General features: G+C 37.8%; 2 protein-coding genes across 7 annotated transcripts in view; one reads left to right on the top strand and one right to left on the bottom strand.

Annotated features, from left to right (window-relative positions):
- Positions 1–13,941, bottom strand: part of LOC131427964 (flotillin-2) — a 475,383-nt gene that overhangs the window by 374,760 nt on the left and 86,682 nt on the right. The gene's annotated exons all lie outside the window — the stretch shown is intronic.
- On the top strand, positions 344–2,507 carry LOC131427961 (glucose dehydrogenase [FAD, quinone]-like). Its single transcript, XM_058591566.1, has one exon. The coding sequence runs from the start codon at positions 557–559 to the stop codon at positions 2,402–2,404; it is 1,848 nt and encodes a 615-aa protein (XP_058447549.1). The 5' UTR covers positions 344–556; the 3' UTR covers positions 2,405–2,507.

Here is a 13,941-nt window from a genome sequence, read left to right on the forward strand (position 1 = left end):
TATAATTTATTCCGATTGTATTTTTTTCTTGTTCCAAACTTCTTGTTATTTAATCTTGATTCAACGAACATTCGAATACTGTATGAAACACCGCAGGATTACTCATCCTTATTACGATAGTTGCAAAGTTTCACCGCAAGGTTGCGATTCCGTTAATGAAATTCGATAAAGGAGTCCTTGCTTGCACAAGCCACGCGTACGACCTGTCGTTTCCACTGTGTAAAATACAAGAATGAACAACCGTCGTTTCCTTCAACCCGGTTGCATCTCGTCTTGTTTAGGTACGTGCATGAAGTGTACTAACTTTAGTAGTTATTCGTTTAATGCCCGACCCGTTCGACACACAGGGCTCGTGTGCGAAGGATGGCAACCCTTCGGCAATCGGTTGCTATGACGAGCGCGTTCCGTTAGCAGTGATCCAGAGGGTAGTGATGTTTAAATATGCAATAGTTCTGGCGGCCTGAGCTAGTCTATTTGCAACCGTGTAACTGTTCGGAAAATCACGCGATGCACCACTCGATCCGTTTGATTGGCAGAGTGAAAACTGTTCTTTAGGATGAATGCTGTGTCCGCAATATTATTCCTAACTCTAGCAGGATGCTGCTTAATACAGGCGCAGGAAAGTATTATGTCCTTGATCGAGTTCCTTCAGGATGGTGGAAAAAGGTTGAACGAAGAGTTACCGAATCGGAGAAATATCGATGAAGAATATGATTTTGTGATCGTTGGAGCAGGATCTGCCGGATGTGCATTAGCAGCGAGGTTGTCCGAAATCAGTGATTGGAGCATTTTATTGATTGAAGCGGGTTCCAACGAGAACTTGCTTATGGATATCCCAATGTTCGTGCACTACCTGCAAAGTTACGATGTGAATTGGGACTATAGAACAAAACCCAGTGATGAGTATTGTCTCGCGTTTAAAAACAACCAGTGTAGATTCCCACGTGGAAAAGTTATGGGCGGGTCTAGTGTTCTCAATTACATGATATACACGAGGGGAAATCGACGAGACTTCGACGGTTGGGCAGAAGCCGGAAATGAAGGATGGAGCTACAAAGATGTTTTACCGTACTTTCAAAAGTTAGAACACAGTGTAGTTCCGGATGCGTACCCCGGCTACGCTGGAAAGGATGGACCATTATCAGTTTCCTATGTACCTTATAAGTCGCCAATAGCCAAATTGTTCCTGGAAGCCACGATAGAATCTGGAGTTCCCTATGTTGACTACAATGGGCCTAGTCAAGTCGGTGTATCGTTTATTCAAAGCACAACCAGAAATGGTTATCGTGATAGTACTAATGTAGCTTATTTATATCCACTGAAAAACAGAACCAATCTGCATGTTAAGAAAAGAAGTCAAGTTACCAAAGTTATTATAGATAAAGAAACGAATCAAGCAGTAGGAGTGAAATTCTATCACAACCGTAACTACTATACAGTGAAAGCCCGACGTGAAGTTATAGTGTCCGCTGGGGCAATTGGATCGCCTCATTTGCTGATGCTGTCCGGCATCGGCCCGAAACGCCATCTACAGGAAAAAGGCATCAAAGCAATTGTGGATTTACCTGTAGGCTATAACTTTCAGGATCACACAGCTGCTGGAGCTCTCACATTCTTAGTTAATAACACCGGCAGTATGATGGTCGAGCGAATGATGTCACTGACAAATTTCATGGACTACCAGTTGCATCACAAAGGCCCATTTACGTCAATCGGAGGGTGTGAGACAGTTAGTTTTTTTGACTCGGAACATCCCAACGATCCCGATGGATGGCCAGATTATGAAATACTTCAGATCGGTGGTACGATGGCCGGAGATCCCTCGTTCGAATTAAACTTCAACTACAAACACGAAACATTCCAAAAACTGTTTGGTGACATACAAAAAACTGGTCAAAGCGGATTTACGATATTTCCTTTGATTCTCCGCCCTCGAAGCAAAGGACGAATATATCTCAAAAGTGGAAATCCATTTATATATCCAGTAATTGATCCAAACTATTTTTCCGATCCATACGATCTGGACATCTCAGTCAAAGCCATCCGGAAGGCACTGGAGATCGTAGAACAGCCAGCAATGCAGCGCATCAACGCTCATTTGTTGCCTATACCGATGCCAGGATGTGAACACCTTGAGTTCAATTCCGATGATTACTGGCGTTGCTTTACCAGACATGCCACCTACACAATCTATCATCATGTGGGCACTTGTAAAATGGGACCTCCAAAAGATCCTTCGGCCGTTGTAGACTCGCGATTACGTGTTTACGGCGTGAAAGGATTGAGAGTGGTCGATGCTAGTATTATGCCAAAAGTTCCGGCGGGACACACCAATGCACCGACGGTAATGATTGCTGAAAAAGCAGCCGACATGATCAAGGAGGATTGGAATATGGTTCGGTGATACGGGACAAGAACTACACATTAATTTAAGCCGTTGCATTATCATTTGTGATTGTTTCTTGGACAAGACTGTGTAAATAAATGTATTTATTTGAAATGAGAAATGAACGATGTTTACATTTTACCGTTTTCAGCAAAAGGTTGCCCTAAAATTTTGAATTTAAAATTAAACTTCCGTGAGAAATGTTTGTAAATTTTAAATTATTTTCGAAACAGGGAATTCCAAATATCATTCAAAGTATCACCCCAGGTTCCGGTAGCATTTTGAAAACCACTAAATACTACGCAACAGACAACTACTAACGGTATACGTCGCCGCGGTAGTCAATTTCAAACGCGCCCGGCGGTAATACCTTCGGCAAGTTGTAGACAAATTGAGTTTCCTGCAACCGCATCTGGTGGTTGCCCCGCCCTCGCCGTCGCGTGGGGTTAGAAATCAATGCGGTGACGTGGTGAGCTTTGGACTTAGATAAAGAGTCGACAGCCGAGGAAAATTACTATTGTCTGCCAGCTGTTCCGAACTGCATCATTGCAGTTGATCGTTCTCACAGGCAGGCATCAAGGGTACACTTTGATAGTTTACTAATTGGTGCATTAGAATATCAGGTACGCGCACCTAAACAATGGGAGAAAATTCGCTTCCGGGTAAGATTATACCGATAGCCAGCATCACCGTTAACGTGAACGGAAAGATATAAGTATTATATAAGCAATAGTACAAGTGGAAATTTTCTCTAGCCCTCACAGTCAGTAACAACACGGAGTAACAAACTGTATTCAATGTTAATTATTATGTGACTACGATCATCCTAGTGAAATCACGAGGTATATCCCCTCAGTTTATTTAATAATATCATTTAAAAGTTAGAACAATAACAGTCAAATAATGGAAGACAGGCTTTAGTTTATAATTTTGCACAGATGTTATGTATAGAATGGGAATAGCAATGCACATCACGATCGTGATGTATCATCCACTGCAACTAGTGAATAGATATTGTAACTCTCCTGCTGTAATACTACAACCGTCCACCGTGATTAATGTTAACTAATTCAACACGATGCGATTAATTCTATGCAGAATTATCGAATAAAACCGATCGATGTTTCTATTTACTAGAACCCAAGCAGTCGCACATCTTCGAGGGGTGGAAAATTTTCTCGATTACTATTGATATATACATAGCACACTGTCTAGACAATCAACTTGTTTGCCTGGATAATCAGTACAGACAAAACTTGAGATGTGCAGTGACTCATTTATTTCGTTTATGTGAGTGTAACTATTTATTTCTATCTTCTATGTTTTTAGCTTGTGTCGTGTAGTATTTTATTATATGTCTTCCCGAATTTCCTTTCTTTATGTATAACCGGAAGAAAATTCGTACCGCTATTATGATTATGATTAAAAAATATACAAACATGATACAAATCGTTTCCCACGAAATTATGCCTATTATTTATGTTTTACATTTCTCATATTTATGATCAACATTATTTCAATCGTGAGCGACGCATTTTCCGCCGCGAAAATTTTTCCTGATCGTAATATATGTATTTAATGCGAAACTCATAACTCCCGTTTTGTTTTTATTTTTTGTATTCTGAACCTTTCGAATCAAGTGATACATAAACTCGGAAGATGCAATAATTCGATTTAGCCGAATACAAAACAGCAAACAAACTAAAAAACCTTTTTTAATCCACCTCGTGGTGTAATGATGCCTTTCTCATATTACTTATATTTTCAAAAACCATACTAGAAGATTCTGCCAACATTTTTTTTTTCAAACTTGAATAATATCAAAACCTTTGTTTAGTATAAACTACCACCACATTTTCAATTTGAAGACAGTTCTGTCAAGTTAATATATCAGGTGTACAACTTTGCTTCCGCCGTTTTTATCCAAAATTAAAAGTTTTATTGCGAAAAAGTGCTTACAGATGTATTATTTAAAGTATTGTCCGTCGCTAGCGACAACTTTCTCCCATTCTCCGGCAATTTTCGGATCCCGGCTCGAAAAAAGGAGTCCTCTTTTCACGCTATCCATGAAGCAATCCATTTTTCCAACTCTTCGAAGGATTGAAAATGTTGATCTGCCAGGCCGTGTGCCATCGAACGGAATAGGTGGAAGTCATAAGGGGCGACATCTGGGGAATACGGCGGGTGGGGCAAGACTTCCCAATTCAGCGTTTCCAAGTGCTTTATGACCACTTTTGCGACGTGAGGCCGAGCATTGTCGTGTTGGAGGATGACTTTGTCATGTCGCTCTTGATATTGTGGCCGTTTTTCTTTTAGCACGCGACTAGGGCGCATCAGTTGCGTTCGGTAGCGATCTCCTGTGATGGTTTCACCCGGTTTTAAGAGCTCGTAGTAAATCACACCGAGCTGATCCCACCAAATACAAATCATAACCTTGGCGCCGTGAACTTGCCATGATTTTCTGCGTTTAGGATTATCGTATCGAACCCACTTTTCATCACCGGTTACGATTCGATTTAAAAACCCCTTACGATTTTGTCTTTGAAGCAGTTGCTCACATACAAATAGACGGCGCCCGATGTCCCTCGGTTTCAAGGTTAGGTGGTGGCGTTTTCTCCTTCCGTACCAGTTAAATTTTGACACTCTTTGCCCTATGATTTCGGAATCAGAAGTCAGAATTGGATGAAATTGAACTGCCCCTTTAGGACTGAGAGCTTTGATTTGAATTATGATTTGTGAAAATCGGTTTAACCGTCGCTGAGCTTTTCTTCACTATTACCGGTGCGTTAGGAAATGAAAAACGGGGACTAGTAGTCCCAAAATTGATTTACATATCCACTAACTAACAAGGTATGTTAACTGAATGAGTTCACCAGTAAATTTTATAAAAATTTACACCTCGTTTAGCCATCACTTTTGGAAAATCCTCAAGAAATAGAAAAGTTTCACTTATCGGAACCAATAGTCAGATCTGAATCAACTTTTCGGGAACTTTTTCAAGAATTTCAAGACCTTTCATTTGCATCTTAGTAAGTAAAAATCGGTTAGAAAATATCCCAGAAAGTTGAGTGCGCATTTTCTCATAGATTAGCACATATTGCCTTGTAATTCCGGAACCGGAATTCGAATAATTCAATAGCGAACTATGAGACCATAAGACCTTTTGTTTGAATCACAGTTTATGAAAATAGGTCACGCTATCACTGAGAAAAGTGAACTTCTGAACTTCTAAATTCCATCTAGATCCGACTTCCGGTTTCGGAAGTATAGAGTGAAATGAGTTAAAAATTTTATACCATCACTTACATGGGCGAAACAAACACTTGATAAATTTTCTAAACTGGCCTCCATTTGATAGTCATATTTTCCCAAATGCATCTCACTAACTTTTCTAAGCGATGGTTTGAGCGATTTTCTCAAACCTAGATTCAAATGAAAGTTCCTGTGATCCCATACGGATTTCCTGAATTTTATCCGGATCAACTGTCAAAAGACTATGTGTGAAATTTCTTGATATTTCGATTAGTCAGACAAAAATGACAGCCATTTGAGTGATGCAATCTTGTGTTAATTTTTGAATTTAATTCTTTACAAGCTAATGGTTTTAAAAGTGTTATCCGGACTCCGCTCCATCGAAAAGAACCATTTGCAATTGATTGGCTGAATTTTAGCGTGATCGTATAGAAACCGAGTGCGGTGAACGTTCTGGTCGTCCAATTGAGGTGATTACTCCAGAAAACATTAGAAAAGTCCAGAAAATGGTTATATCTAATCGTAAATTGCAATTGCATGAGATATATAAGACCGTTACAAAATCAGAAGGCAGTATGTTTACAATTATACATGAGCATTTGTTCATGAGACAGCTTTCTCCAACTACGTGTCGATGAGTTAGAACAGTGTTTGGTCATGTTTACAGGTTATAAATCAGATCTTTTGCGTTGATATGTGACAATGGATTAAACATAGATCCATCACTTAACTCCGGAAACAAAACGATCATCATCTGAGTGGACGGCATCCAATAAACCACGTCCGAAGCATCCAAAGGCACAACCGTCAGCTGGGAAGGTTATGGCTTCAGTATTTTGGGCTGGTATATCTTCATCAACTATCTTGAGACAGAAAAAACCTGTTTTAAACCACCTAGCGGTGTGATGATGCGTTTCTCATATTACTCTTAACATCATAAAAAACAACTGTTCATTGAATAGAAATAGTAAAGTTTGTTCGGACTTAATCTAACAAAATCTGCAAATCCTGTTTAGCCTGTAGTTTCGGAGCTACCCACAACAAATTAAGGGATTCCGTATGAAGCTGTAAGACTTTTCCTTTGAATCTATAAGTTTGTGAAAAACGATATAGCCATCTTTAAGAAAAGTGAGTGAGATATTTTTTGCAGTTTTTGATCATTATTACCAATATTTCCGAAACCGGACGACCGGAATAGCCGAAGTTGGTTCATTTTCCTGCAACAAATATGACCTACAAATTGGAATTATTATTATTATTATTATTGAATTATTATTATTATTATTGACATTATTATTATTATTCCATTTACATCGCGAAGCTTAAAGTTCCGATATATGTTTAATGTTTCAAATAAATTTCAGTTCATTAATATTCTTTCATTCTTTCGGTCGCACTCATCATAACATTTTTTATCAACCGCAGCACCGTCAATATCAAACACCAGTAGCAGACATCAGTAACTATTTCGTATTCTTTATAGCGTGTACGAAATAGAACAAAGCATGCATCGTTCGTGTTGTGTTTTCTTCTTCCACGTTGCACGTGCCGGTGTTGTATATATTGTCATTCTATATGGCGGTTTGAAAACTTTGACACTCATCGCCCTATAACTGCGGAAGCGGAAGTCGGATCCGGATAAAATTTCACAGTAGCTTTCGAGACAATGTGAGCCTTAATTAAAACTAAGATTCTTTTGTATACTTCGTTAATCTAATTAATCTATCACGGTTTTAAATAAGGTCACATGCACCTTATAACGTTTTCAGATTTTCGGATAAAAAGACAAGAGCGACTAGTTACCTTCAAGAACTGCTTAAGACTGAGCCAAGCTCCTTTATTATCAATACTCTCGATTTGGTATCAAAAACATCGCAAACTGTTATACGTGAGTATATAACAGTCCTCCCTTTTCAAGAGAAGACCTACTGGATGATTTCTAGAACTAAATTCAAATGAAACTTTATGGAAAATCTGAATATTTGATTTATTTATTTATTTATTTATTTATTTCGTCAAGCAAATGTAGACTACATATAAATTGTTTACAATGTTCACTTACATACTACGCATTATTTCTACGACAAAGCTGAGATTTGATTTGATTTTTAGACATAGTAAGGTCAAGATGTTCGCAGTATTGATTGTAATGGCGCATTATTCGATTGACTGGACTGAATTTTGCATAATTTGTTCTAGCTTGTTTTTCTAAAAATAATTTCCTGGAACGTAATTGACGGCTAGGTATATAAAAATTTAATTGCGATAATAATGGAGCTGATTCAATGCGTTGAGAAATAATGTCGCTGATAAAATAAAGCATTGCAAAGTCGCGGCGTTCTTTAAGTGTATGTATATTGATGAGCATGCAGCGTGCTTCATATGATGGTAGAGGAAATGCTGTCCAGTTTAATTTACGAAGTGCATATAAAAGAAATTGTTTTTGAATAGATTCGATGCGTTCTTCGTGAATAATATTGTATGGATTCCATACTAGGCTGCAATATTCCAAAATAGGTCTGACATATGTAGTGTATAATAATTTAATTGTGTATGGGTCCTGAAAGTTATGACTGAAGCGTTTAATAAAGCCCAGCATGCTATTAGCTTTATTGATTATGGTATTGTAGTGTTCCACAAAAGTGAGCTTGGAGTCTAAGATTACGCCTAAATCTCTTACAATTTTACATTTTTCTACAAGTTGATTTCCTAGATGTATGTTTATAGGTATAGTTTCATTTTTCCTACTGAAAGTTATTGAGTTACATTTTTTTACATTGAGTTGGAGTAGACTTTTGCAGCACCAAATGTGGAATAGATTGATTTCGTTCTGGAATATTACAGCGTCGTTAATATTTTTAATTTCCATGAAGAGTTTCATGTCGTCTGCATATATAAGCACTTTCAGATTTTTGAGTATGAAGGAAATGTCGTTTATATGTAAAATGAAAAGGAGAGGCCCTAAGTGAGAACCCTGAGGTACGCCAGAAGTTACATTAATTGGTTCAGAGAGAATGTTTTGGAAGCGGACTACCTGTACACGATTCGTTAAGTATGATTTGAGCCATTCCAGAAGAGTATGTTTTATGCCATATTTTTGTAGTTTGTGTAGAAGTAATGGTATGTCAATACGGTCGAAGGCTTTGCTAAAGTCAGTGTAAAGAGTTTCTACGTAGTTTCCGGCGTCCATTGCATTCAGAGTGAATGTCATAAATTCTAAGAGATTTGTTGTAGTTGAGCGGCCTTTAAAAAAGCCATGTTGTTTGTTTGTTATTACATTTTTAAGTTGATGAAAAAGTTTTTCATTTACAATTTTTTCAAATAATTTTGGAATGCATGAGATAATGGCTATTCCACGGTAGTTCCGAATGTTAGATTTTGCACCAGATTTAAATATTGGTACAAGAAAGGAAGATTTCCATGCTTTAGGAAAAGTACATTTATTAAGTGATAGGTTAAAAAGTAGTTGTAGTGGTAGTGTAAGTTCTTCAGCAAGATTTTTTTAAAATATTGGTGGTATACTGTCAGGTCCAGGCCCTTTTGAGGCGTCTAAGTTTTTCAGTGCTGTCGAAATGTCATGTTCTGATAGATAGTTTACAGAGATGGAGTTGGAAAATGCAGGTATGAAAGAGAAGTATTCACGGTCACGGTCAGTTTCTGAATAAGATGTATATACTTCTTGGAAAAAATTTGCAAAGTGATTGCAGATTTCTGTAGTATTTTTCCCTACATGTTCGTCGAGGTGCATTTGAGATGGAAAATTGTTGCTTTTTAGTTTAGTTTTTGTGTAGTTAAAAAAGTTAGGGCAAGTCTTTATTTCGTTTTCAATTTTGCGGTTATATTCTTCATGTGCTGTGTTAATGGCTATTTTAAGTTGATTGCATAGATTTAAGTAATTTTGAAGATGAGCGTCACTTTTTTCTTGTTTGTAAGTTTTGTGTGCTTTTTGTTTCCTATTTTTCAAATGTTTTAGCTGTGAATTGAACCATACAGGTAATTTGCTGTTATGATTTTTTCTTCTTCTTTTCATAGGCAAAGTTTCGGCTAATATTTTGTTTATAATGTGATAAAATTTGTTTACTTCGACGTCGACATTTCCTTCTGTACTCAGTATGTTCCGCCAATTTATTATACTTAGTCTACACTTGACTACTTCAAAGTCAATTTTATTGTATTCCGGCACTTCCTCATATTCCAAGTCGTAGGGAAGGGATGCATTGTGTGTAAATAATGAATATTCAATTGCGGTGTGAAATGCTTCATTTTTCCATAATGGCAGATTTGATGCATTCACACAAAAGTCTTCTGTGCAATTTGTGAAAAGAAGGTCTAAATATGCGTTTTGTTGATTTTTTACGGAGTTTACTTGATGTAGGCCAAAATTAGAAATTTTGTCGAAAAAGTAGTGCAATGTTTCGTTTTCTCCTACGACTGGAAGTAAGATTGATTCATTTTCAATGTCAGAAATGAAGTCCGCATTACGTTGATTGAAGTCGCCAAAAATATGAAGCTTTACTTCAGGTTCCATATTCGAAATAATTGTGTCTAAAGATTGAAAGAATAATTCAAAAGAGAATTTGTTCGCATTTTCGGGTGGGAAGTAGACAGAGCAGTAAATATGTTCTTCTCCCAATATTGAGACTTTGGCCCATACATGCTCAAATTCTTTATATTTAGGAGTAATAATTTCTTCAGAAGTAAAGCAAGAGTTAATGGCTATAAGGACTCCACCTCCAGATTTTTTCTGACAGAGAGATAAATTTCGGTCGTGCCGAAATACGTTAAAATTATTTCCAAATACTTCTTCGCTTCTTACACTTTCATCCCAGCTGCTTTCAGTTCCAAGGATTACGTCGAAAGAGGAGGTTATTAAATTTTGGTGAATTTCTTTCATTTTGGCCGGGCTTTTCATGCGGTTGAAATTTTGGCAATAGACCAAAATTTCAGTCACATTTTGTCTGTGAAGCGAAGAAGTTTTTGAGAATTCTGGAATACTTACATTACTAATTCCTGTTTCTATTCCTTCGTCAAAGGGCGTCGTTATTTCCGAAAATTCGGCCTTGTAAAATTGTGTTCGGCTTCCCGGATTAGTTGGAGTCGGCGGGTACGTTCACTTGTCAAAAATTTCCCATAAGAGTCCAGGTCGGCCAGCGCTTCCTTAGGTTTCATTCCATATTCCTGATGCACTTCGATGAAGATTCGTAGGAGGTGGTCAGGTGTTGTTGGAAGGCCTTCTGATGCTAATAGCATTTTTATACTAGTTGGTGTCATACCCTCGATGCATACTGTAGGTTGTTGATTTTTCATGTATGACAAATACAGACGGACGACGTGCATTATTTTCGGGTCACGAAGCCTTGCTTTTAAGAAGCGTTCGTCGCCATTTGCAGATTGTGAGGTAAGACGTACAATTGGAGGACGCATTGGATCAATTTCGAATTGGCTGTCTGTATTCATGTCCTGTGATATTGCAGACGTATTTATGTTCTGTGATATTGAAGATGTGTTCATATAGTTAGTGGATGGTGCAGCTTCGATGTCATTACTTCCTAAGACCGGAGTAGTGTTGTTTTGAATACTTCTTGTTCCTTTGTAAGGGTTGATTGTTTCACCTTTTTGAAAATTTATGAATTTTGAGGCAATATCTGCACCTGGATTCCCGGAGAATTGAACCCGTGCAGCTGCTAGTAAGTCTTTGTCCAAGGGTAAGGTATATTGTAATGACACATTATTGTTATTGTTGTGGCAGGTATTGTTACTATTAGTGTTCAAGTTGCTGTTGTAGTGCACATTATTGTCGTTGTTGTTGTTGTTTTTGTTGTTGTTGTTGTTGTTGTTGTTGTTGTTGTTGCTGCTGCTGCTGTTGTTGTTGTTGTTGCTGCTGTTGTTGTTGTTGTTGTTGTTGTTGTCGTGTTTGCTGTTGTTGGTGTAGTTGTTGTTTTTACTGCGTATACTGTAATTTGTATTATTTTGCTGTTTCCGCTTCCGATGTTTTCGTCTGAGGTTTGCTTTTTCTGCTTGTTTTTCTTGCAGTCGTCGAGTGCGCTGTTTTTTGTCATACTCGCTCCAGTCGCATTTCCATATTTTTTTGCTGCCGATGAAGCGCCAGCCTGACGTGACTTTCGAGTCAGCTTTTTCTTCCGAAGGTTTAGCATACTGGGCACTGATTCCCATTTCTTCAGCAATACATGGATGAGCTTGAGGGACTTGCTCTTTCTTCATTATTGCTTCATTGCACAGTGCTTTGATGTCGTCCAAAAATTCTTTCGATGATAAGCTGCATGGTGGGTCGATACTTTTTATTTCATTAATATTTGTTTGCACGTCGTCAATTTTGTTTTCGAAAAAAGTAAACACTTTTTCAAGGTTTACTTCTGTCTTAGTGGACAGTTGCTTGTTGGCGGTTTATTTCAGATTATTTCAGAAAACAGGAAATATCTGTACTTGATTTATTAACGCATTATCTTTCATATACTGCTACGAATTTCCGGTCTCAGTAATAATATGAAAGTTAAGTTTTTTTCGAACGAGTAGAACTTCTAGTTGCTATAGGACTTCGAATGGTTTTATTAAACCCTCTTGTTGTGTCATTTTCATTAGATTCTGGAACTTGCGGAATATCTGGATACGCCTCGACTCGATCACTGTTTCGTTTGACGTCGGACGGGTCCTTCATTGAAGAAGTCTGGTCTCTATCTTCTCCATGGTAAGGCATCACCACTACCGTACTACGTTTCGAACTTGGAATCAACTTTAATTGACTTCGATGCGCCATAAGCAACTGCTGCCCTAGAGAAATCTGAAAGAGATTTTTTGAAATTTTTTTTAATGAACGTTGCATTGATCCATTTTTCTAAATCCGTTTTTCAGAAATTTCTGTAATAGACCTTTTCCCCTACCGCTAGCTTTTCAAAAGGATCAGATTTCTTATCAACAAATTTGGTTTTGAATCTATATGTTTCATCATCCTCTCTCAAATAGTTCTTATAACTTTTTTTTTGGATTGATCAAATCTAATAAAATCTTAGGTCTATATGACAGAATTTTCTCAGAAGGAGAAGTACTGTCTGCAGACAAACCATTATTCCTGTAATTTATCAAAAACAAATTTATTTGAGCATCAATATCCAACGCTTTGGTATCTGGATCGAGTAAAAACTCTTTTAGTGTCGTTTTGACTACCCTTACCAGGTGCTCTGCTTGACTGTTACTTGCCGGGTTGTACGGTGGGCTCTGGAGGACTTTTATACCTTGTAATTCAAAAAAAGTAATAATTTTTTTTTCTGTTGAATGGAGGTCCACTATCGGTCACTAGTACGTCTGGCAAACCAAAGGAGACAAAAATCTTAGCCATTTTTTTTAAACTCTTGCAGCATCGGTGCCATGTCGCATTAACTCAACTTCGACCCACTTTGAGTAGCTGTCGACAATTAAAAGAAATATTTTATTTTCGAGATCAAAAAATTAGCGTGGATCCTGCTGAAAGGGCGGCTGGTTGCTGTCCAAGCACCCACATCTTTGATTTGAATGTCTCCCATTTTTGCACATATTTCACACCTTTTTACATAATCTTCTATGTCACCATTTATTCCACACCAGTAAACAGAACGCATAGCAAGCAAGGGTGGCAAAAACTCGCTCATAAGATTTGATTTTTTTTATTCATCAACTCACCACATGATTTACGATGCAACCCTAAAAATGATGGTAAAGATGAAAATCATCGCTGATTTAAACAAACACACTCACCTATACAGAGCACCGCTGACATCAAATTATGATGGTATTGATGGTTCTCAGTTTTGATTTCATAGCATTTAACTCTCATTCCTAGTTTTAAAAAGTGAGTACTGAGTTTAGCATCACTGTACCGAGCTACACCGGTGAGTGTATTCTTAAACCACAGAGCTGCCAACACAACCCAGATTTTCGGTTTTGTTTTTGCGGGTACTCAAAACGAACACGAGCATTAATGTACTAAAACAAATGTCGAACCGTAGTGTTATGTATACCATAAACGATTCAATTTCATGTCTCGAGCTAAACACAACTGGCTACTGAAACGAATGCGTTATCCAGCATGCGAGAACATGTCTTGAGAAATTGATTGAAATGGCATCGATTCGAACATTGGCCGCCCATGGCAACTCTGGTGGGTGGGGAATACAAGCGAGACAGTTTCATAAGAATCTGATTCAATGTGTTGATGTACAAACACATCAAATCACAACTCACAAATCGTCTCCCAGTGGGTTCTAATATTTGATGAGCAGTCAGCGCTCATCTGCTGATTGCTTGACACT

Source organism: Malaya genurostris, chromosome 2 (genome assembly GCF_030247185.1).
Source record: "Malaya genurostris strain Urasoe2022 chromosome 2, Malgen_1.1, whole genome shotgun sequence".
NCBI lineage: Eukaryota > Metazoa > Arthropoda > Insecta > Diptera > Culicidae > Malaya > Malaya genurostris.